The sequence below is a fragment of the Polypterus senegalus genome, chromosome 4, assembly GCF_016835505.1.
Source record: "Polypterus senegalus isolate Bchr_013 chromosome 4, ASM1683550v1, whole genome shotgun sequence".
Lineage (NCBI taxonomy): Eukaryota > Metazoa > Chordata > Cladistia > Polypteriformes > Polypteridae > Polypterus > Polypterus senegalus.
Window position 1 is genome coordinate 35,715,816 of NC_053157.1, and position 27,156 is coordinate 35,742,971.

At 36.7% G+C, this 27,156-nt stretch overlaps 1 protein-coding gene across 2 annotated transcripts in view; it reads right to left on the reverse strand.

The window, feature by feature from the left end:
- The window catches only part of onecut2 (one cut homeobox 2), a 41,166-nt gene extending 14,414 nt beyond the window's left edge, over positions 1 to 26,752 (reverse strand). Inside the window, exons 1-2 of one of the 2 annotated variants that reach the window (XM_039750458.1) lie at positions 25,474 to 26,752; positions 15,498 to 15,545 (exon numbers count right to left, since the gene is read on the reverse strand). In XM_039750458.1, the coding sequence (XP_039606392.1) occupies positions 15,498 to 15,545; positions 25,474 to 26,599 (1,174 nt within the window). In that variant the 5' untranslated portion in view covers positions 26,600 to 26,752. The remainder of the gene's footprint in view (positions 1 to 15,497; positions 15,546 to 25,473) is intronic. The other variant, XM_039750459.1, reaches the window with a different exon arrangement.
- Between the last annotated feature and the right edge of the window lie 404 nt (positions 26,753 to 27,156).

Sequence of the window (27,156 nt, forward strand, 5' to 3'; positions counted from 1 at the left end):
AAATGAAAAAACTGACGCTCTGAGAATAACTGATCTGCTCTGGTTCACAAAACATTAGGATGGTGCTCTCAGTAAAAAAAAGAATCAAGAGTTTTGGAAGAGCCTCATATGGTAAAATAAGACACCTAAGACGTCATAAAATCAGCCTAAGTCCACACATCTACATTTTCATTTAAAACAGTTTTTAAATGAAAGTTATCTCCATTCACACAGGCATTTTCACATCATCTATGAAAATATCTCTGTCCACACTAAAACAACCGAATAAGCATATGCGGTGGTCATCTGCCAACACATTTGCGCAGCATAATAATAATATTAATAATAATAATAATACATTTATATAGTGCTTTTCTCACTACTCAGAGTGACGCATCAGAGAGTAGGCAGCCACTTCAACCACCACCAATATATAGTATCCATCTGGATGAGGCAAAGGCAGCCATTTTTGTGCCTGTACGCGCACCACACATTAGCATTTAGGTGGTGAAGTGGTGAGAGAGAGATGTAACCAATCAGAGACGGGTGTGATTAGGGGGCCAGGGCAGTTTAGCCAGGACATTGGGATACACCCTACTATTTATGAAGGATTCTCAGGGATCTTTTATGACCACAGCAAGTCAGGACCTTGGCTTTACGTCTAATTTGAAGGACAACACCATTTACACAGCACAGTGTCTGCACTGGGGATTTGGGACCAACATCTACAAGCGCCCCCTGCAGGCCTCAACAACACCTCTTCTAGTAGCAACCCATAGACATATTAACCTGAAACCAGCAATCTTTGAAGAGATGATAATGCTACTGGGCACAGGATTCATTGCAGAATTGTAGCAATGAGTAAATTATTTGCCTTTTGCACATGTATACAGCATTCACACTGTACAAAATCCAATCTAGTTATATACATGTATAAGTAAGTAGCACAACAGGTGCCACAGAAAGCAACTTATCCATGTCTATTATGTTGGCATATGTTTTTCTTCCATGAAGGGGGACCAATCAAGGAATGAGATGTTGCAATGAGCAGGATCCAATCAGGGAAGGGCCACGTAATAAGTACAAATAAATCAGAGTGAGACTATAGTCTGTGTTTTCACCCAACCACAATCCTGAGGCTGTACTTTCAAAAGTATACAGCTCTGGAGAGCGTTTCCAAAAGTCTCCTCTTTCAGTAGTTGAAAACGCCAAGGAACTGTGGATGAAAAAAAGAAAATGGAGACTAATGTCTGCATTTTTAATCGAAAACTTAGTATAGGGCCTTACATACTGTGTTTCATTACCAGCAAAAATTGGCATCTGATTCAGGACTGAACCTCAATACATGATGATGGCATCTATTTACAATACTTCAGCTCAACAGTTGTTCAATGCTGCTAGACAAACCTCTGCCACGATCTTCAAAAATAAAATAAGCTGCACAAAAAGAGAGAAATTACAACAGTGGTGCCAACATGATGTTCATGGAGAATGCCAAACCCAAAAAAATGAAAGATCAGTTGAAGACAGTCATTGATTGCATTTGTCTGCCTGAAATAATCATCAAAGCAAAATGGGATGATATTGAGTTTCATTCGTAAATTGGCTTTGCACCAAATTGTGCTTTTGACCTCAACTTCTAAATTAAAAAAAAAAATTGAAAGCTGCCCACTGACGCCATGGCCTTAGTCAAAATCTTTTCTATTTACTTTTCCACTACCCAAGATTCTATAGCTGTACTACAATATACTTGAAGTATTTTATATGAATCACTAATTCTGTTTTCCACATGCCTTTTATTTTTCACTAACAGCACCATAATGACATTTATAAACCTTTTATTTTGTTCATTGTATTGCTGTTTCTCTTCTTTATTTTGAGTGGATTACTTACATTTATTTTTATCTGGACAATTAACGAGTCATAAGAAAGAACCTCAGCAAACATGGTGACTCAAGAAAACCAGAAAACAGGGAGGTTTGCATTATTACTCCACCTCATGAGATGAACTTCTAAGTAGTGAAATAAATGCTACACTTCTCTTTATACTTTACACATTTAAAAAAAGATATAATAATGCAACATGTTAAAGTTATCTGTGTTATTCGGTTAAAGAAATGCACAACATTTTTTTAGATTGTATTACTACATTCATAATGTTATACATCGGCCAACATACAAACAATTACTGTGATGATTTAGTTGATACCCGACCATTAGCCAAACAGTTTTGACGTATACGTCAGGTTACAGTGAGCCAGAGTCCAATGAAGGTGAAAAACTACTGTGTCTTACAGCGCTGATGGCAAGCCATTAGCACCTAGGTACACTGCTGACAGCCCTCAAACAGACATATTTCAAAATAACAGGCTTGCTGTTTCATCTGCATGATTTGTGTAAATGGAGGGATGCATAAGCGAGTAATGCTGCTGCACTCAGACAGTTCATCAAGGGACTTTGAACTTGATGTGAGAGGTAACAGATTGGTTACAAAGACTTGCAGAATTTGAGGATTAGTTAATGAGCTCACAGGCTTTTTTTTGTTTGCAGTTAAACACAATTATTACCAAGACCTTTTCAGATGCTAGTTTATCGAGCGTGCCATACCTATTCTACTACCAGCAGACTTAATGTGATACATTATTGTTATTTTGTATTTATTGTTTGATGTTCATTTTGCATTCTTTTTGATTGTTGAATATTTCATTGTGCAGGCCATGCACATAGTAATCTCCCAAAAGTGCCTGAGCTCTCATAGTGTAGCTGGATCTCCATCTGCAGGAGATGTCATATGAACACATGTCTTAGGGAAGTTGGTCCTATGATTTTTAGACTTTTTTTTTTCTAAGGTTTGAGCGCTTACAGGTTGATTTACTCAGAATGAAAAACAAGCCATTGCCAGGAGTTTAACTTGAAGCCTTTTGGGCCCAATGGCTAGGCTACAAGGTCATACCACTTTCCCTATAAATTTACTGCCTGCGTACACTTGCTCACAAAAGATATGCTGTTAGTTCAATCAGAATTTTCCCTGAGGGTTTGGTGTTGAGAATGCTGTTGTTTTTGTTGCTGTCGTTATATACACAAAAATCCAAGATGTATCCTACTGAGAAGACTTATCTCTGATTACGTGGGACTGGAATAAAAACCAACTGCTTGATCATCTGAGAATAAGAATTGTTTCAAGAAATGTGAAATAGAATCTGCTCAGTTATAGGTTCTGTTCAGACGTTATATAATGTGCGCACATCGTACTTTTAAGACCCAGACTGGCTCAAGGGTCCTTATATCAGTAGGGTTTATTTAATCCCTTCAGGTTTATCAGTTAGTAATGGTATATATTTCTGTAATTCTAAAATGTAATCTTAAGCAACACACTTTTTATTTTAATCTACCCAACTTCTGTTTCCACTGCCTACCTTTTGGGACGCCTGTCCACTAACAGGCAAAGAGTTAAAACTAAGAATTCCTTAAAGATGACTATTTCTTACAAAACTATAAGCCTTTTTTCTTTCACTGTAAATCTTCGCTATTCGTATATTCCCATCTTGTGCATTTGCTTATCCACTGTTACAAAAGTGTAACTCATTTCGTGACACCCGTGGTCTACTCCTGCTGTTCACAGAAGAAAAAATTCTAACAGGCCTATCACATAGCAGCGAAACATGAGATTGAGCAATAACAGGTCTGATGCCCTTAGATATCCGGGCCTTCAAGCACTGAATTGATCAATGTGTGTCTGTCTGGTGCTGAAAGGCGTCGGTAAGCTGTTAGATCCCATCGTGATGAGAACAAGGCTTGCAATTATTCTCCTGGAATAAGAAATTCCCAGTAAGTGCAGGCCATAAACTCTCACTGATTAAGTCTCTCCCCTTTGTAGTTGCTGCTTGTTGCTGCTTGTTGCTACTACCAACTGGATGGTTTAGTGAGGTCCTTGGATCAACTGCTGCGGTTGATCACAGCTCCTCGTGGAGCACCTAGAAGATATTGAACTTGACTACAGAGGAAGTGAAAGTCGTGGCAAAGTTTCCATAGATGAACTTGCATAAGGACAATTACCGAGCTTTTGAGGGGAGAGAGTGGAGAGTCAGTGTGTCTGCCCAACCCTGTCTACCCCCCTTACCGGAACCTAACCCCATTTAGGATCAATGTTTTAGTATCTGTGGTTTCCATATCTATGGGGTTTTTCAGTAACGTAAAAACTGCAAAATAAGAAAAATTGAGTTCATATGTATGTTTAACATCCAAATAGCTATTCCCTGTATTCTTAGAAATGGACAAAATACAGTATATTTCCAGTTGAACTAAATATTAATTTTACAAGTGATAGAGGTGAACAAATGTTTTCTTTTAGTGGTCTAGCAAAAGGGTTGTCTAAATTTCTTATACGATTATTATTATTAAGTCATTTATGATTGACTCTTAATCAGAACTTTTTCCCCCAAATAGTTTTTAATTTGTGTGAACACTAGTCTCTCACAAAGCCTTCACTGTGTTTTTACAAATTTTGGGTGCTTGTTCATACACCATCTCATACACCATGGCTACTATGATGTCATGGGTCACATGACATATCCAGCAAGCATTTAGAAAACAGCACAGGATTATGAACACTAGACACTAAAAATGGTGGCGGCCATGACAGCAGCTACACAAAATAGTGATGCTTTTAGAAAAACAAAGACACAAAATGGTGAAGCAATTACATCATCAAAGAAATGACAGTTAATAGCATTCAGGAAGTTTAGAAAGTCTAATCTACTTTATCAGTTAAAAAGATAGCTAGAATTCTAAACCATATATATGTACAGTATATATATATATCATGTAATCAAATCAAATATAAAACCAAAGCTATTTGCCACTGCCAGGGCATTAACGTTTTATCTTGTTTGTTACAGAAAAACAAGTTACCCTCACAGTCTGGAGCCACGATCACAACATTATAACTGGCACCTTCCAAGCAACAGCAAGATACGTCTCTAAATCTGTTTTCTTTTTTTATCTGAACAGATACCAGCAGAAACATTTTCTTTTATCGGGAAGCAGCATAAACAGTCAATGTTCAGTAGTAACTCTTTGAGAGCTAATACTTTTTCCAAAAAACTCAGTTTTCTAAAAAGCGCACAAAGCAATGGTTTCACACATAAATCAACATAAAATGTCAGTTGCTGCCAGCAGGAATGCACAGTGGGCTGGCTGTTCGGCTGTCTTTGTGAGACAGGTGCGCGGGGGTGCCAGTTGCAGTGAGATGCAATATGATTTGTACCTCCTGCCATCGTTAAGTGTCTGTCGCCCCAGGCGAATGTTGCCATAGGTGCATCAGATACACAAACGTTTTCAGCACCACGATCAGCTGATGCCGGTACCTCACTTTCATTTTCGATCTACATCTCTAGATTACTTGCATCAAAATCAGAGTCCAATTCAGCAATAATACAGAAAAAGTCATCCACTGATTATTTTGCTTTGAGCATTCACTTTGGTGTCTCGTCTCCACATGCCATTATAGAAGCTGTTTGCTCTTCGCTTCTCATGCATGAGTAGGGAATCGAGGTCAAATCAACAAAGCTAACTTTCCTTCTAGCAAAAGCGTATCGAAAAGTGCTGCAACAAAAAGATCACTGATCTCTAACGATCGCTAGAGAGACAGAGGCTTTCAAAATAATAATAATAACAAAAACTGCGTTAACATGCGATAAAATAATCGTCAGTGTTAATTAATTAATGCATTAACGCGATAATAACGTTAACTTGCCCAGCTCTGATATTTCTATATGTATATACATATATATATATACTGTGTTGTACAGCACAGTAGGCCAATACATTAAGCCAATTTTAATTGTGTAGTTTTAAATTATTGAACTTACTCTTGCACTATAACCTGGTGGAAAAAAATGCAAATACTCTTGGTAATTCCTTTGTATTTTAACTTTTTAATTCTTTTAAGATCTGTTTTTTTTGGTTGCATTGGAGCAGCAATGATCTCAAACTTAAAGGTGATTTCTGGAGCACCAGAATTAGCATGATGATTATAAATATTAACATTTATATCGTAACTGAAATTGATTTCGCTCATAACACCCATAGTGACTTATTCCATGCCTAGTAATCAAACTTTGCCTTCTGTAGACCTGAGAGCTGGCGTTGTCCTAATTTGAAGCTTGGCAGACTAGATAGCATTTCATTTTTTTTACAGTGGGGTTGGAAAGTTCAGTATCTTTGGTTTAATTCTTTGGATTGGACCAACTTTCTGGAAACCTTCTACAATACAAACATCTGAGGTTAATGAGGATTGAAAGGGGTGGTTAGGGTTTTTTGTGGTTTGTAGTCGTGCTGAACCTCTCAGCACCAAAGTTTTGCAAAATTAGAGGCTACCATACTTCTTACTACTAACTAAAACTACTACTACTACTAACTACTTCTAACTTCTTTTTACTAACTTTGAAAAAGGTTAAATGTAGAAATAGCTAAAGTATCACTATTCCAACAATTGTTATTTAATTTTATACACATTTACTGAAATTACAATATTCTCGATTAATAAATCTGTTTTATTATACTTTCCAGCAAAGACATTTTTGATGCTACCAAGCTTCACTTGCAAAACAACAGCCATGTCTTCAAACTGAGTGTCTGCCATGATAACTGAATGCTCTTCAGACTAATGAGTTTAAGGGAACTAATTTTCCTCAGCCTTTGGTAATAAAGATTTTGTGGAAACTTGATCTGAGTATTTAGAATTCTTAAAGGCATTACCAACGTAAATGGAGAAGGTCAATAATGATATGCACATCTGAGACAAATAGTTCAAAACAGGCAGTGGGGATAATCCTGTCTTTTGTTGCGAATACCCTACCATTCTTCAAGGAACAATTGGACAAGATATTGAGGTAAATGTAAATACTATTTAATCAGATTTCTGAACAATGTTCTTATTTTTGACTTTGCTGTTCTTGTACTCTCAAAAGTGAAAAACAAACTCTTTAAAATAATGTGTACTGAGTGCTAAACCTTGCTTGCTATTACAGTATGTTAGAAATAACTTAGAAATAATGTTAGCTCATAACTTGCTTACACCCAAATATGTCCTGTTAAGTGATATGCCGAATGTTACTTTTGAACTAGGCCCTTCTTAGTAAATGGCCTGCTGGAATTATGCTGAAGGATAGGATCACAATAATAGAGCTGCATAATATTTTGCAGTTTAATTCAAGCTTGGGAAAGATCAAAAAGGCAAAGTGATAACCAAAAACACAATTCAGGAACAAAGTGAAAAGTCAAGCAAAATCAAACCTAATACGAAACATGAAAGGCATTCCACAAAACAAAAATGAACACCAAATGTAGGCTCAGTTCAAAGCTTATCCCTGAGCAACATTTTCACAATAAAGAGATGATGGCGTCACAATCAAATGTCCAAGACAGTATACATCACAGCATTGAAATGCCTGACTGTAGATGTCTACCTGAAAAGTGCTTTTAGAAAGTATAACACTTAAACACTGAACTAATGCACTAGTAAGCATTTTCATTAACGTGGCTGAAGCAGAATGGCTATAGAGAAGTAGACCAGGTGAACAGAGAAAAGGAGTGATTGGGAAGTCATGAAAAATGGCCCAACAGTCATAACCCGAAAGCAGCTAGACTGGAGAAACAAATAAAAACACAAAGCAAATATTAAACTCAATAAACACAATTCGAAAGGTCTGAAACACTAGCTAAAACTTTTTTTCTCTGACTCCTAATGTAATCGAAAGTGTTTTTTTTTTTGTCCATAACTTGAACACCGAATACTGTACTCCATCCTTTTAAATTGCATAAGGATCATTACAAAGTATGCAACAGAAATCACATTGGTTACCATAAAGAAGATAGCTTTGCTCATAAAAATTATCAGTAAAATGTTACAATAGTGAAAAAAACTCACAATGGCCAGTCAACCTAGCATGCACAACTGCAAGAGTAACAAGAGAAATCCATGTGAATGTGAGGAGAATGTTCAAACACCACATAAACAGAGCAATGTCTAGGAATGAAGCTGTGGGTGTTAGAGCAGTGAGACAGCAGTGCTAACAACTACACCTCCATGCTGTTCTGATTAGAGATGTGCACTCGTGCTGTGATGACCACAAGAAACCATTAGCATCAGGATGCATTCAACAAACTGGCTTCTCAATGGTAATTATTATTTATTTATTTAGGTTTTGTCCCTGGGGGAAAGTATCCCTTCAATATTGTATCTCTTTGGAGAATTCTTGGGTACTGCTGGTTTGACTTTGTGTCGAATGAGTGGTTGCTCACAGAGTCATGAATGAGGCACATTACCTGTATTGTGAGGGAACGTCAGTTACGGCACTACGGCCATGTGGTGCGATTCCCCAAGAGTGATCCAGCTCGCAGGGTCCTCCAAGGGGATGCCCACTTAACACCTGGCTGCGGCAGATAGATGGTAATTTCTGGAGGGTGGGACTGGACCGCGTCTCTGCCTGGGAGGTTGCCAACCAGGATCCCGAGCTGTTTCGTCGTGTGGTGGGTGTGGCAATGCGTTGTACCAGTGCTTTCTCCCCAAACCTGACCTGACCTGGGGGAAATAATTTGAAGAAAGCTTGCATAACCTTCTAAAACTGTAACTCTCTTAATCTAATTCAAGATTACAGATGGTCAGTAAATACCCCTGCACAATTGGTTGCTTGGAAAGAACTGCCCTTAGACAATAAACATGCCCATTGCAGGGTCCTTTCTACACACACACACACACAAACACCCCACAGGAGCTATTTAAATTTTCCAGTTAACTCAACATCCATCTCTTTGAAATGTGGACAAAAAACTGCCAAAAATCCTAGAAAACCCTTACAAACTTCAGATAGACCACAAGTAGGTATGCAATTCAGTGAATGGATAGTATAATTTGTATGGTTTAATATATGTATAATGGCACACTCCAGAAGACTGGCAGCAATGAAAACCACTGGCTGTTGTTGCAACATAAGTGTACAGAGTTACAGCCATATTATGTTTGTGCCCTTCAAAAAATGTATAAGCCACTGATTAAGGTATCCACATAGTCCTCCCACATTATATATTTAACACCATTTGGCTTGTACAGAGGGTTCCAGTTGCTTCAGATGCTCTTATAATTTATTTTTTGTGAAGACTGGCAGGAGAATAAGCCAGTTAAATTCTCATTTATCTTGATATGATGCCACTTGCAATGAGATGTGAAAATGTTTTAACTGCTAAACAGACCTTAGAACATGTAGTATTTGTCAACCATGTTTATAAACTATTCCACATCCATTTTCAAACCCAGTTAAAGATTACTGGGAGCCAGTACTTATCTTGGAAGCACAGGAAACAGCCTTAATCATGGTTCCAGTCAATTTTAGAGCACTCCCAGATTCACTCTTGCTCATACATGGCTAATTTTGTATGTGTTTTGATTTCACCCAGGGATTCACAAACTGTGAGGTGAAACTGTCAAATATATTCTGAAGAGCAGCTGACATACATGGCATATTCAACATGTATGTAATGCAGTGCAGCATTATTGGATTCATGTTGCTTAGCAAACAACCAAACTATACCAATCAAGTTTAGTGTGTCAGTATGTGTACAGCCTGACAACGTTTCATGTCTAATTTCCTTTGAGCCATACAGTATAAGATCTTATCTCAATTTTTTCTTAATCAATTTTAAATTATATACTGTACAGAGATGGTCTGCTCGCTCTGTCTTTCCATAAAGAATTTGCATTGCCAACTGATAACTAATTTCCGAGACACATACTCTACTGTTCACATGATGGTATTTACTGTACATCTGTGCTTTGATTATTAATTCGTCACACTTAGTAATCTTTTAAAATATGTAACACATACACCAGCCTACCCTGTCTGTGGATGGCTGCATTTTATAGTAAAAGCACATTTGCTTAAGGAAAGAGGGGGTAGGGGATGTTGAGAGAGTTGTGGTGCAAAGTGAGTTTCTTTAATTATTTATTACTTATTACTGAGCTTTGTTATTCTAAATGGAGCAGAATCTGCTCTAATGCTTTGTCACTACATGCAAAAGGATGCCTCAGCTTTCATGAGCTGAATCTTGTCAAAAATCAACAGTCTGGCCACCAGCTCGAAGCCTGCAAATCTCATTTACATGAGCTCTAGTAGGTATAGATTTTTCTGGCAACGCAGAATCCATCCAGCTTGCTTGGTTGCTTTTCAGAGTCTTGAATCCTGAGAGTGGTTTTGCTGTTGGTATTAATACCAAAAATTAATAAAGCTACAGTATGTGTAATTTCTTTTTGAAAATCCCCTAGGAGAAGAGTCTCATCTATGATTCATTGCTAAAAACAGACACAATGCAGGCTACAATCAGAAAAAATCTGTTGTCATAAACTGGTGAAATAGGCGCCTAAAGTTTGCAATAAATAAAAAGATGAAATTTTCAGCTCAAAATATCAGCATTGAGAAGTGAATATTTTCTGAACCTATTCCTTACATTACTGGGTTGTTAGAACTGGAATCTATTGTGGCAGCACTGGGGGTCTATCCCTGGAAGAAGTGCCAGGCCATCGCAGAGGACATGTATAATATAATATGAGTAGCTTGGTGAAACAGAACCCCAGAGTCCTGGGTTCACTTCCTGGCCTGTTCACTGTGGGTTTCATCTGGGTGCTCAGTTTTCTTTAAACATCCAAAAAAGCTGGTTAGTTTGACTGGTAGCACTAAACTCGTCCTTTATGGGGGAGTGAATATGGAAATAAGTCCAGGTTCTGTAAAACATGCATTGGATAATATAATATAATATAATATAATATAATATAATATAATATAATATAATATAATATAATATAATATAATATAATATACGGTGGCTCAGTGGTAGGGCTGCTCTCTTGAAGAGTAGTGTTCATGCCCCAGGTCCTCCTTGCATGGAGTTTGCATGTTCTGGGTACTCCTGTTTTCTATCACAGTACAAAGATATGCAAGTTAGGTAAATTAGCCATAGTGTGTGTTTGGTTTGTAGGTGTGAGTGTGTTTGCCCTGTGATGGACTGGCCCTTTGTCCAGGGTTTATTTCTGCATTGCACTCTGTGCTTGCTGGGATAGGCTCCAGGACCCCCTGAGACCCTGGTCTGGAATATGTGGGTTAGAAAATAATATAATATAATATAATATAATATAATATAATATAATATAATATAATATAATATAATATAATATAATATAATATCACCCTGTGATGGAATGTCATGCTGTCAATGGGGTTGTTCTTGCCTTGCACCTGATATTTGCTGCGATAGGTCCAGTTTCCCTAGTGACCCTACTCAGGATATTCGGGTTTAGGAAATGGCTAAATAGTCAGATAGATAATATAATATATTATAGGTTAGTTGGTGATTTTAAATTGTTAAGAAAGAGTAAGTGTGGGTTTTTATGTGAGTGTGCCCTGCAATAAACTTGCATCCCATCTATTGCTGGTTCCTTCTTTGTGCTCAAAGCTGACCAACTTGGTTCCAACTCCCTGTGATCTTAAACTGGAAAAGAGGATGTACAAATTGGTTTATAATATAATATAATATAATATAATATAATATAATATAATATAATATAATATAATATAATATAATATAATATCCCATTGCCCTAAATTGGCCAATTGGCGTATATAGAAGGTATATGTAAGAATAATCTATTACAATAACTAATACTTGGTTCAGTAAGAATTGTATGTTTATGTTAAACTGAGCAGGGCTTATATTACATTACCACATAGTACTAAATCAAATAACCATATTTAAGGAGCATATTCATAGAAAAAATGAAGTCAAGCTCTCATAAATGTGGGTCTTTAATTCTGTGGTCTCTTTAAACAGAAAGGTGGAATCAATATGATCAATACCATAGGTTTCTCTGGCTTCACATCAAACACATAAGAGAATCCATTCCAAGGTTTATCTTTCTTTTCTGAAAAGTGTAAATTAATGACATTTGACTAGTAGTATAAAACTAACAATATGCATACAGCATAGAAATCTTTATGTGTAAAGCTGAGGTGCTAGTGCCAAGGTGCTTATTAATACACGGTATAATATGCACTACAACTTAACAGCTATACTGTACTTCATATACTGTATAATGTGTGTGATGCTCTTATGCTCTTACAGTATTTATGAAGCCTTTTTTCCATGATCTCTGCAACTAGGGAAAAGAAGCATTACTTATTCACACTGACAAATAAATAAAACACTGCCTGCATACTAAACATATGCAATGTAGGATAGAAAAGGAATTGTAAAAACACAATATAAAACCAATACGCACCTACTGTAGTGCTTCTCTGCTGGCATAACATAGGATATTGTCACTGCTCTGCATTCATCTCTGAGTGCCACTTAAGTCTTCTACAACATCAAGAAGAACAAGCAAAGAGAGATCCAAGACCTCATCCTGCTCCTTGGAAATGACAGACAGGAGATGGTAAAGGAGCTCCATCGCTATTACGCACACATGGACAGCGACATCTTCTCATCTGGTATCTGTCCATCCATATTCTCTCCTGAAGTTTCACTTTCATTGTCTGATGTGCATTCCTCACATTTAAAAGCCATCTTTATCTGTCATGAGCCTGAGATTGCATGTCCTTAGATGAGGGTGATAAACCATATTGCATCCTTGTTGCACACCACAGACATAGTGTCATGCACCCCATAACATTTTTGAACGGCATTTTCTACCCTACACTGAAATGGTCCCCTAACCACAGCTGTACAACTTCTGTGCAACTCCCTGTATTCAAAAAACACTTCTGCAAAGGGCAACTCCTTAAAACCCTTTCAATACCATGGTTATCAATAGAGAGTTAAATAAATACACTGGAAAGGAGCTAAAATGAGATTAACCAAGCCATGCAATAACCTTCAGAGGAACCATTCAAAAAATCACCAACAGTAGTTAATTGTTTAAAAAACATTAATAAAATGTGGATTTAACCATAAAATGTTGGCCTGCGTTACACCTCTCATAATTATTGCAATTACTAAAACTTATTCTAGGGCAGTAAATTGCTTTAAATAAAAATCAAAGAATAATAAAAAAGAGGAAATGCAAAGCAAAGAGTAAAAAAACACCCTTTAAGACCAGTGTGTTTACTATAAATGCAAATAACATTGATTTAGATGGCAAAAAAAAAATGCAGAAAAACAATTATAAAAATAAATAGTGGTGTTTTACAAAGACAATATTTAAATGTTTAAAAGATCATTAGAACTGTATGGGTAAGCACAAGTTGTCTTTTAAGAAGGACTGCAAAATGAAGCACAATTAACTAAACTAAAACAATACTTTCAGTTTGCTGAGTTTGCCTTTAACTTATTTCCTGAAGTAATACTTATTGTGAATATGTAAAATATATAGAAGAATATTTTAGCATAAGAATATGACTAATCTGTATGTGTATAATTGTTAATAATACTTGAACATAATTCTATCTATCTTATCTATCAATCTACACTTTTCAATGGTTCTAAAGTGGCATATTGGACAACTATTGGCACTCCAGCTCCCCAGACACCCAACACACAGGCTTGGACATAAGTTAAAAGACAAAAAGGGTGTTTATTGTGGGAAATTCTTCCTCAGGCAAGCATTTCCCACCACCAATGCACAGTACAGTTAAACATAGCACACAGCAACAATAAAGTACTCTGCAACTCACTATCTATCTATTGTACAGAGCGTTTCACATCTATCTATCTATCTATCTATCTATCTATCTATCTATCTATCTATCTATCTATCTTTTTAGTTTTTCTGCACTCCCCCTTATCCTGAAAGCAAATACTGTACTGCTCCAAAATGCACAGTAATCGGACTTGTTAGGAAATAAAAATGTGAGGTTTTGAGAAAATATTGGCATGCTCCTCTTTCTTTCTTTCTTTCTTTCTTTCTTTCATATTTTCCTAAATATTTTCCTAAAGTGACTAGCGTACCTAAATATTATTTTTGTATTCATCCTACTATATTTACTTACACTGACTGTGAGCCGATCATGCTGCACTAGACCTTCCTTATACTTCTTAAATGTTGACGTATTCACTGAAATCTTGCAGGAGCAGCATTATGCTTATCCTCTGACCTTTCTAACCTTTACAATTTACATTCACATAATACTTCACCATCCCCCATTTTCTTCATGGTTGATTCAGGCAAACCCCCAACTCGATTTGTTGTGACAACAAAAAATACATTTATCAGTTACAAATGGTTTCAGGAGAAAAAAAAAGACAACAACAACACTGCATTACAAACTACATTAATAACATTTCTTCATGCATGCAAATATAGATATTATAAAAAAAAAGAAATGCAATATAAAATGTCTATTCAGTTTTGTAAATTAATGTCATAAACCTGAAAGACTGGGTGTCCACACCGGTAGATAAGCAGCCTATTGTGATAAAGACGTGTTTGACCTTAAATTGTCTTTCAGTGACAATGGTGCCCATGTTCTAGAGAGAACTGGGCTGTACTCCAGCAAACATCACCTCATTATGTTTAACCTGCTAGTGCAATCTCATGGAAATAATACCACAGAACACCAGAGATCATTTCTGAATTAAGGAATACTCTGAACAAAAAATACCATACACTGTCTATAACAATACAGTTTAAAGAATTATTCTGTGTGCGTTAAAATTAAATGAATAAAAAAAATTTTGAAGCTGAAAACATGTATTATATAGTTTAATGTTAGCAATCCCTGCATTAATAATGCAATGGAGATTAACAAGTCTTTAATAAGACTTAGATTTAATTGCTTTAAAGTATTGCCCTTACATTTTATGAAGAACCCTGATTTAAATCAAATGTAATCATTACTGAGAGGTGCACAATGTCTGATCATCGAATATACTGTAGTATTTCTAGTGTATTGGGTTCTAAAGGAATTTTTAAAAGTATAAGTTGCAAGTGCAGCAAACACATTTTCTAAAACTGTGCCATTATTATGATAATCTGCAGCTTGCTGCTGCTGTTTAATATGCTCCCTGTTATTCATTAATAATAGCCTGTTATAGTTGTCTCGCTTAAGAAATAGCATGAATAAAAAATATATTTTAAATAATCTATATTTTTTCAATCTATATATTTTAAAGTAAGGCATTTGAAATGTATATACAGTACAGGTATATATATGTCATATAAGGCTTCATTTAATAAGCACTAACTGACAGACATAGTAACTTAATTTTCAGTGAGAAAATTTTAAATAATTCATAGTGATCACATACAGTACAGTTAACTTTTCCTTTCCCTTTTGGTAAACATATTATTTACTGTCTTCATCATTAATTTCATAAAGTATGCAGTATCACCATTTCTGTCTAATATCTACTGTATAAACACTACTGGTATGTAACTTTCTTGAAAATGACAGTGCACATTTAAATAAAAATGCAGTAGTGCAGGTTTGGCGGTGAAAATGTGAAAGAAATGTAAAAATAAAATGGTTTACCAGGAAACATAAGTCGTTGAGATGCCTCGTCTTGTTTACAGAAACCTCCTGGTGGAGACAGCAGAGGCAAAATACATAATTAAAAACAAGGAAACATAAATGCTGATGACTACAAGAATAAGTTTCTACACAGGAAACATTACAAGCTCACTTTGAAGGTGACAGGAATAAGCATTCCAAAGAATTGCATAATAACATTTAGAATAATATTAACAAAAAGGATAAATGTTTCAAAGAAAGATAGGAACAAAGCAGCTAAAGCAGTGTATTTACTTTTATACAAGCAACCATTTCAGGAGTTCATTTCTACCGTTTCCTAACCTGAGTCTTTTCTAAAATGTTGATCTGCTCAGATGTCAGCTATTGTAAGCTCTACTTACCAGATCAGCACTTTCTAAACTGTAGAAGGAAGTTTTAGGATAAATTAGTAGCTGCTTTATGTGCTAATCTAACATTTTTTCCCCCCGCCTGTTCAATACGCCACAAAAGGCATGCTTCTCATCGAGGCCGAGCTTGACAGCCAGAAAGCTGTACGTTTCTGTTGACATTGTGGATGACCAGTGATCTCAGTAAAGCCTTGAAGAAATACATTTGAACACTTTTTTAACAGATCAAACGTAGAGGGAGTTGAATTTTAATTTTTTTAAACTCAAGGGAACAAAGAAAAATATGTTCTTCCTTAGCAGCTAAATGAAATGCTTGCTTTAAAGCTGGCAACATTATTTTACAAATCCCAGCAAAAAGTCTTAATTCATTGCTCTTTTTGAAGCTGTGATCCTTTGATTTAATCTGAAATTCCCATGGCCTTAATAATCGACACCAGTGCAACAGTTTTATTGCAGTCATGTTCAGTTAATACTGCACAACAAGTGCCCTGTGTGCTTAATTCATAGTCCTCTTCATGTTTACAAGACTGGCTGCGATGATAATATCTGCTAATTAGGTCAGTAAAAATGAGCTTTTACAGAGATTTTCTTACTGTGCTGGATACTGAGATGGACATGTTGTGTTTTCTTGTCTTTGTGTCAGGCTTTGAGACATTTATTAAACTTAATTGAGGAAACATTATTGTTCATAAAATAATGTAATTTATTAAACGATTTACAAGAATATTTATTACCATTCAGGACAAAATAAGCATCTTCTGCTGTGTCACGCAATACTGTGGGATGTGTGGCATGGATAATGAAGCTCTTCAAGTAATATTTAAATTGCTTTCTGTTACGGAAACAGAAAATTATTTTTACAATGCTTGCTTTTACACAAAGAATGAAATCTAATATGTATTACCTGCTATTCAGAATAAAATCATTTTATTAACACTGCTTACAATATTCAAGTTTGATTTATGGATTCATGTTCTCTCCATAGGTGGGGGAACTTCAAGAGTGTAACTAGAGAACACTTTACGCACATAATCCTGCTACTCTTCGTTTCACTTAATGCAAAGCATTTTCCCCACAAATAGCTAAAAACATGCACCTAATTAAACCATTTTTACTAACTGATCACTTGACTAATTTAAAGTTCCTTGCAAAAACTGTGGAAAATTAACAGATAAGGTTGACTCCTTTCACTACAATTTTTCACAAATCACACTTACATTTCAACTAACAAGAAGTGCAAAAGTTAATACACTGCAACCAATGCAAATTTTGTCTACTAAGAACAAATGTTGTACTTAAAAATGTTGATAATCAATGTACTGCATAAACTGAAAGCATGTAGTGACATACATGTAACTGACTATCTTCAAATACAGTATGAATAACACAATAACATTACAGAAAATATAAGTTAGCAAAGGTTTTTCTGCATGTTGAGCTCTGGATTAATTGAGCCCATTTTTTATATTATAACAACTGATACTGAAAGTGGCATGTTGTATGATAGTCTGACTTACAAGTAACAATTTCACTGTGCTCTGTGCATGTCACAATACAACAACTTCTACAACAACCACCACTAATATGATACACAGTTATTTTCATGGATATTATGAGCATGTTCTCTGCCTAACAATATAGATTATTGCAATTCGACAAGTCAACACAGGCTATAGGTAGAGTTGAAGGTAATATAGTGGAACTGGAAAGACAAATACAGTACATGCACATATACAGATCCTTATATAAGAATATGAATACTTAAACACATCTATCTATCTATCTATCTATCTATCTATCTATCTATCTATCTATCATATGGTGCCTTTTCATCTATCTATCATATGGTGCCTTTTCATCTATCTATCTATCTATCTATCTATCTATCTATCTATCTATCTATCTATCTATCTATCATATGGTGCCTTTTCATCTATCTATCATATGGTGCCTTTTCATCTATCTATCTATCTATCTATCTATCTATCTATCTATCTATCTATCTATCTATCTATCTATCTATCTATCTATCATATGGTGCCTTTTCATCTATCTATCATATGGTGCCTTTTCATCTATCTATCATATGGTGCCTTTTCATCTATCTATCTATCTATCTATCTATCTATCTATCTATCTATCTATCTATCTATCTATCTATCAATCATACGGTGCCTTTTCATCTATCTATCATATGGTGCCTTTTATATCTATCTATCTATCTATCTACACTTTAGAATGGTTCTCTTCATATGAAATTTGCTCTTTTGGCTAATATGTGGACAAAACAGAAATCTTTAATATATATTAGGCTACACCGCCAGGTACTGACACATCTAGAAAATCTGAACTTAGCTTGTGTTAAAGGATGCATTCAAGAGTCCTTTTAAAAACAGAAGCCTGTTTGGTATTTTACAAATCTGTTATATATTCATGGCTATTTATGCAGCCTGTTATTGATCAAAACAAAATACTCTTTGTAGATTGCTGTTTTTTTATGTGGATGATTCTTTGTGGAACCAGAAAGGGCTCATATTCCTATGTGTATATTTGTGATGTAGCACGATTCCTTTTGCAGACACCACCATTGTATACTTTTCCTTCAATTAAACAATGAAGTTTGCATTTCATCCCTCTACATTATGAAGGTTTTGACCACGGCCTACACCAGTAAACACTCACACACACACACACAGAGTCACGCTGCACTAACTGGACTCCATTACTTTCTCTTGGTCATTTTTTTTTACTCCAGCAAACAGCATGAACTGTGTATAGATTGAATTTACTTTTCATAATTACCACTTTGAAACAGACAGTCTTAGAACTTTATGTCATTTACAAATATATAAAATCATACATCTTAAGGGGGTTAAAATGTAGTTTTTTGTTGACAGTGTCATCTCTTACTTTTTTGTTTGTATCTTTTTTTTTCTTAGTGCAGTAGATTATCATTTTTGTACTAAAGGCTTTGTGAAAAAATAAAAGTGTAATGAAATCTTTTTTTTTTTTTCTTTCAGGCACTGTACAATGATACCAATCGAGAAACTACACTTTTGAGGGGAAAATAGAAGCTGGAGTTAAATATATATTCTGGTAGAGTTACGTATTATTAAATTTAGGTTTCAAGTTTTATTTATAAATATTCAGTTTTATAGTACCTGGTGTATATTGACTCTCTCCTCGCATTAGAAAGTTTGATATACATTAATATATTTTTATAAAAATAAGAGCAAGAAAATGAAAGCTTCTGTCAGCAATTCTTTTAAAAGCTGCTGCAGAATCGAGTCCATGTTTTGTGTACATGTTTATACAGGGCTTAGTATCTTTTTCTGTTACCTTTACCTCTTATTCTGAAGCATAAGCCTGATTTACAAACATATATATAAGTAACAGTGTATTACAATCTAGAGTTATGATCTAAAAATGCCGAGCAGTTCTATATGTAAACATACATATTTACTACATATTCAATATTCAAAGGTTTTACTTGCTTTGCTTATCCCGTCCTCTGCTGTACTCTTATTTTAATTCAGTTCATTTTAATTTTGTCCTTAAATATGTAATAGAAAGAATTTTCTAATTATACAAATACTGGTATTGGAAAGCCAAAAAGCTCAAATGACAACTCAAAACATATAACTCCGAAATGACTTCCATCTTTATTGTTAAAAATTTTCCTTTCTTCCCAGAAAGACAGTTATGTCTTATTGTGCAGTTTATTAATGTATTTTGGAAAAGCACAATACCAGTAATTGAGTTATTATTCTTCTAAATGTTCTGTAGAAATGTATGAGATGGCGGGCTCAGATATTTCGAATATAATTTTCACCTTTACCATTACGAGATACATAACACGAGAACATTTAAGCCTTCACATGAGCATATGAGATTACAAAGATTATGTTTCCCAATGGAGGAGAAAGTCGTAGAAGCATTACGGTAAAAACAATTATAATTAATGGTTTTATATAGCATATATTCATTAAGGGATCTCTAATTGTCCTAAACCTGAGAGTATGTAAGGGAATCTATTTTACACACCATTTAGGTGAAACTTCCAGCTGGGGAATGCTCAGTAGTCATTTAGCGCTATTAATTATAATACCTATAAAGACTATTAAACATGTCCTTGTCGCTCGTATCTTTCCTAGCCATAGCAAGAGCAGTAGCAGATGTAAAGACATTGTAGTATTTCAATGAATTGGGAAGATTTATATTATAGCCTAGTATATTCAGCATATACTTTTGATTAATCTCCTTATATAAATAAAAAACATGGTATTAAATATGTATCTTTAGCATATAACTTACGAACTTGACAAGGTGCATTTGTTATATAATTGATAATACCAAACTAATAAAAATATACGTGAAATCCAATTATCATTATTGCGTTTAATTTATACATGTTATAAAGCGAGACATTAATCCAACTGTCACAGCTGTAACCCCACTTTTTAAATGAGACAGGGAGTCGCAAGGGATGTGAAGCAGAAACGGTACAAGGCAGGAACCAACCTGGAGGAGGTGAATGTCTCATATCCGTCACGTCACACACTGTCACCTACAAACAGCAGGCCAGTTTAGTGCCACCAAATGATTTCATGGACGCGTTTTTGAAAGGTATGAGGAAACCAGACTCCCCAGACCAAACCCACACAAACACAGTGGAACCTGGTAAGTCTGCACAGTTACTGGGACGAGCAATGAGCCCGCAGCCCTGTGGCAGAGGTGTTAGCCTCTGTGCCACTCTAAACTAAAATGACAAGTCATTGATATAATTAATATTGTTTATTGATATTAACAGAAGTAGGAAGCTCTATAATGTTAGCCATAACATACATCATGATCTTTCATTTTTAATAGTGTCTTATTACAGTCACGCATATAAAGTAATAACTATAATTATAGATTTGGTAGTAGTTATGGCAATAGTAAAAACACCATTTAATTTATGCAAATCATTACTGTGTTAGTATTAGTATTATAAATGAAACCACATACAGGCAGCAAAAGGGATCATATTTTTCAAAATTGATTATTATTTTTGTAAAGACCAGACAACAGAAAAAGAAATAATTGACATTAGAGGCATTTCATTTTTTCAGTAAATGAGTGCTGTCATCATAATTTAGCAGATGTCTGTCAATCTTTTAGTCAAAAATCACATCCTAATCCATATTTATGTATGTAACTTCCACAGTATTTTTATGAATCCACGTTATAATGGACAAAAACTAAACATTAATGAGAGCTGGCACTCCCTTCGGTGTTGCTCTGTGGGATGGCAGTACCACTGTGGAAGGCGATTACAGTACGAGCACGCCGGGGCTCTCCATTCCTCTCGCTTGGCCGTCTCCGCTCCTTACTCTGAGTACCGGCAGGCCAGAGGTGTTGGCCCTTTGTTCAGGCACACTACGCGCATTTTGCTTCTGCTTCACTGCCTTGCTATTTGAGATGAGATACACTACACTGTAGTCCGTTGCTGGACGCCGCTGTTTGTTCCCCTCTTTACTGCGGTGCAGGTTATTTTCTGATGATTCCTCCATGTTGGTATTTTTACTTATTATTTATTATCAGCTGCTTCTTACTCAAATCCGCTCTCTCAACGTCAACTCTTTAGCCTGTCTGGGGTCAGGCTGATGCGTTCTTTCTGCTTCATTATCTTACTATGAGACGGAGGGCACGACGGTTGTTGAGCCGGGTGCTGGGAAAGGAGTGCCATCGCACTCCTTACTGGAAGCAGCCAGGATCAGGTTCCAGATCAATGAGAACTGGGTCCACACGTTTATGTTATTGTTGCCAGCATTAATGCCCTTTTAATCTTCAAGAGATTATCCGCATCGATCCACATCCATATACACACATTTGTTTTAGAAAGTGACATAACCACCGATTGAAAGATTGGAATAAAAATAAACGGGACTTTTTTTCTTTTTTTTTTTAATGCTTATTGGGTAATATTCCAGTGTTTTCATTTTTTTTTCCTGCCTGGCCTCAATGCTCTTAGGGATCTCACATTAATGCATATTTGGAAGGTGTTATTCTTTCACTTGGGAATACTACAGGCAGGGGCTAACAAGGTAGGGCTCTTTAATTATTAATTTAACTTATTCTAACAGCCAGCAGTAAGTGGCTGACGACGGGTATAACACTGAGGCACTGAGTTTACCTGTTTAGCACCATTCATACAGAAATGTCCAGCAACTCGGGTCACCCGATGTTATTTAGTGGGCTTAAAATGAAAGGATTAGCCAACAGCATGCGAATTTAATTATTCGAACATTTTTACAATTGAATGTACTAAATTCGCCGAATTTGTGTAAGGTATGTAGCGATTAACAAGTAAATAGTTTTAATGCGTGGCTGTAGACACGTTTTAGGCTCCACGATCGATTTCAACAAGCTGGCAACTCTTAAATATGTAAAATAAAAAGAAATAAAATTATGGCGTAGATTGTCATATACTTTTTTTTTTGTTTCTCGTTCTTGTGAAGTGCTGGGGAGAAATACCCTTTAACGAAAAGTGTCAACGAGCTATTTCTAAGGTTAAATTCAAAAGAAACGACGTCTATCGGTTGATACAATTAATCTATGTATGAAAAATCGCGTCCAATACACAGGGATTTATTGAATGTAGACATCACGTCGTAATTGAATCACCTTATAGATAAACGGTATATTATGTCTACAGTACGACACGGTAACGGCGCCATAAAAAAGGAGCGATGTTCTGGTTTGTTTAATGTAGCAGGGCAATGTGCAAATTAACCCTTCTTAATCATGATAAATCGGTAAATTGATTAGTTTATCCAGGTGAGAAGGACCTGAATATAAACTCACATTCTGTGTGGATGCGTTGCTGTTTCCTTTTCTAAACAGTGAAAGAAAAAGAAAATTATTACTCTTTTTCGGAATAAGATGTTTCAAAGGCAAATATTTAGCATAATACTACAATTAACCATTTATAAAACGCTGGGAGTAACACAGGCAATAAATGTCGCGGTTTATTATTGCATTTTTTTTTCTCAATGAGGAATATAAATGATTTATGATGCAGAAGGAACAAAAGCCCATTCCTCCCATCTCTACATTGTGCCTGGTTAACCCAAGGCAAGGTGACGTTTTGAGCTCCAGCTCTGGGTCATGCAGAGATTTCTATCAATAATTCATTGAAGCTGCCTGCTGCAGCTTCTGCTCATCTTTTCCCAATCCCCACAGATAAACGAGTACAATGTGCTCCCTCCAAAACCGCAGTCCGTGGCAGGATACGATGAATCTTTTGGGTTTTAACGGAATCTAATTCATTCTTCTCACAATTTCAGACATGACAATAATTAAAAGTCGATTTCAAGATTTTGATATTAATATGAGCTAGAAAGAAGCACTAAGAAACGTTCGATATCCTGTCAGTATTAAACTCCTCGATTAAATCAAATATTGGTGTACCAGTATTACACGATCTTATGCCAAAACATTGCCATAAGATATATTAAAAACAAATTTCAAATTTGGTGCTTATGGAAATTCAAAAGAAAATGTGTTTTATTCTGCTGCATTTAAAGCCAGACAAACGACTATGAAAACAGAGCTCAGGCCGACAGAGTGTGGGGATTAATGTGAGGCAAATGCACCAACACTGAGAGCGCAGTCACGTTTTGCTCTGTTGATTAATTAAGTGACAGGGGACACGTGCTCTATTAAGACCTGTTACTTTCACATTTTTAATGGCAGACTTTACAGTTCACTTGTTTATTTAAGCAAAGTGACAAACTCATTAGGTCTATTTTTGTAAAGGACTGAATACTATTCACCTGCGCGCGCTGGGTTAATTTTTTAAAACGTTAAATGAGAATTGAAGAGTAACGGAATTGGATAGATAAATTGCATTGTGAAGAACACTAAACTCTTGAAACGTTTCATTTAACTTGCTCTTCATAATTTTGTGCTGTTATCAACATACAGAACAAAATAATGCGTTAACGAAATATTTCTCTATAAATTGAATACTAATTGAATAAATAAATAAACTGAATAATTAAAAAAACGACAAGGTTCGCACCTCGGTGCCTAAGATAGCGTTATGTCTAATTCGATTTGTTAATATTTAAATAAGCATACGTGAATTAAAACAAGAAGGGCTGCATTTTAAAAAATGATTTTTCCGTGATTCCATTCGGCATTGTTATTTTTTTTTATACTGAACTGTTATGATATTTTTTCTTTTAAGATAACTACCTTGAAGAGTAAATATTTAATAATCGCTTATAATGGTGAAAATGAAAAGTAAGCAGTTTTTAAGCAGCAGTAACGCAACATTAGAAATAATATTTGAAAATTGAACAATGGAATGGGGGAACGTAAAATTTCACTTATTTCCACTAGAGGGAGCGCAAGACTCGTTACAAACTACGATAGACTCGTCAGTGTCCTTTTTTTCTTTCTCCCTCGGTCTCTGTCTCTCTCTCTCTCTCTCTCTCTTTCTGCGACCCCCTTTCAGAGCTCTTTTAAAATTACACGCTTTCATTACAACGAGAGCCATCATTTGCTCGCCAAGCAACAATCACCATTCAACTATGTGTCTGCAACCCTCCTCTTACTTATTGACTTATACTTGAAAAAAGCCTAAACACCTTCCTCACAAATCTCAAGCCATCATCTGTTATTTAGGGCTGTTCATGCTGTAACAGTCAACATTATAACAAAGAAAAAGTAAACCTCCAGCCATTCTTTGTAAATCGTAACTGTCTTTCTCGCTGCGTATGGATGACTATATGGCCTAATCGCTGGAGTGTTACATTGGCAGTCACTTTATCTACAATAAACTGACCCCGTGAATCGGAATCACACATAGTAAGCACAATTAAGCATCCTCACAACAGATATTGCCGATATACAATTTCATGATATAACGGGAGATGCAAAACTAAATCAAGAATCAAATAACTGGTTCTTTTGTCTTGTGCCTTGCACTTGGTATCGATCAGACCGAACGGTTCAGACATTTCTAAAATCACACATTTCAGACATGAAGTAATTAAAAGACTGTATTATTAGTCCTGTTTTAACCTCTTTTTCAGGAACAACGCCATACATAGTTTTACTAAATCTCGGCTCGCAGTGCATGTTTAAGGCACTATTAAAAGATTAATGAAACACCGGCCAGGATGGATAAAAGTTATGCAAAAAGACAAATTAGACGTCACTGAAACAACGCTCTTGTGAAATAACGGTTATTGCAAATGTATCTCAGAATTCGTTGACAAAATTCGTGTATAGCTAAGACCGATTTAAAAAAATCATATGCCGGTAAAATATTAATGCAATGCCAAAATATAAACAGAAACAGTCTGCAGTTTTATTTTTAAATTTTATGCACAGGCGCATATACCTCAGCCTCTGGTTAAGACGTTTAAAATTGTCATGCTTATGTTGCAAACATACTTTATCATAAAAACACACACACACACACACACAAGCACACCTACTGAATCCTGGTCGGCATTTTAGTGATTATCATACAAAAGCATAAAGGCGCACAATCGAAATCTACAGTAGTAATAAGCCGTCGTACCACCTTGTCTTACCTGCAAGTCTCAAGGCTGACATCCTTTGAAACTCGGGTTCTTGCAGCCATTTCCACATTCGCCTAAAGGTCTCCCTCCCCGATTTAAGTTTACTCCAAGGTTTTGGGTTCCTTAAGAGATCTGAGAGAGTCCCCTGCGAGCGGCACAGCACCCTCTGGGCGAATATCGCCTGAGGGATGCTGTACCTCTTGAGTTCAGCCGTGATTCTTTGCGCCACTTCTTTGGTGTTAATTTCTTCTAACTGACCCGAGTTGTTACCTTGAGTCCCAGAGGAGGAGGGCGGCCTTTCCCGGCTGGAAGCCAACACGGGCCCGTGAGATTGAGGATGGCCTGGATGGCCAGTATGGTGCATGCCATTCAAATGGGGCATTATACCTGCCGAGGGGCCCCCGAGACCCCTGGACAGGTGCTGATCCCCCCTGGCCAGCATAGCGGTGTGCGCATCGAAGTTGGAACTGAGCATCTTGTCATGCCCATGTGCACCATAGTTATGGAGGCTTTGTTGGGTATTGTGGATTGAACCCAGACCGTTACCAAGAGGACTGCTGCCCAGTGGGGATAAGCTTTGACCCATCCCTGTCATGTCCTTGTGGTAGGGGGTGTAAAGATTGTTCATTGCTGGTAAACCCCGTTCGTCCCTCATCAGGGTAAAGCTCCCACTAACGTTTCCAGAAAGACGCTGGTGGTGGGTATGGTGGTGGTGGTGGTGATGAGGGTGATGGAATTTGTCGGATACTGTGGAGATGGGTGGCAGCGGCTGAAGGGGTGTTAATGTAGTGTAGGTCCCGCTCATGCCCATCCCAGGTGGTGAAGTATCACAAGGCATGCTCATTGCGTGATGGAGCGGCAGAGACAATTCCGGACGGTAATCCCCAGCCCCATCCAAAATCGTGGCCATGCTAGATACCATAGCTGTTCGCGAAGATGCAGACGCCAAGTCCTGATGTATCCTTAAAGATGCTCCAGTGCTCCGATCGTGATGGGGACTGGGACTACTCATCAAATCCTGATCATGGGTTACTCCACCATGCAGACTTCCTATACTGTCCATTGTCATCTCTGGGTTCATGGCGTAAGCATCCAGATCCTTGGCCAGGCATCTATAGGCGTTGTAGGCAGTCTTCATTCAGTCCATCGATCTATTGTATTTTTTTAATGCCAGGGATGGGTTTTATTGGATTTTAAGGCCTCTTGGGTTTTTGAAAAAAAAAATCCCCAAAAAAAAAAAAAATTACCGATCCTTATCAGACGGGCCAGTGCTCTTCCTCGCCATGTCCGAGCCCTTTCCTCCTCCTACGTCTTCTGTTTAGGCAGCTGGAGCTGTCCAGGATGGGTTTGCTACTCGGTCAGCCTAGCACGGTGGAGTGGGTGGGTCTCAGTCGCTAACAGGCTTTGAATTCGTGCAATCCCTTCTAAGCTTGGTCACTTCTGAATAATCATCCCGGCAGCATTTCCAATCCGCAGCGTCCAGGGAGGGACGGAAAGAGAGAGGGGGAGAGACAGAAGGAAATGGGGGAGGGGCGCTCGGCTCTGCAGGCTCGGTTGAGACTTCGTGAGCGCCTTTTACATCTGGAATTTGCCCTCCTAAAGTCTGCTGGGTATCCTTGCCGTTTAGCAACCCGTTCTTATGATTGATAAAGGCTGTGGCATTAATCAGTGAGATGATATGGCAGCAGTGACCGT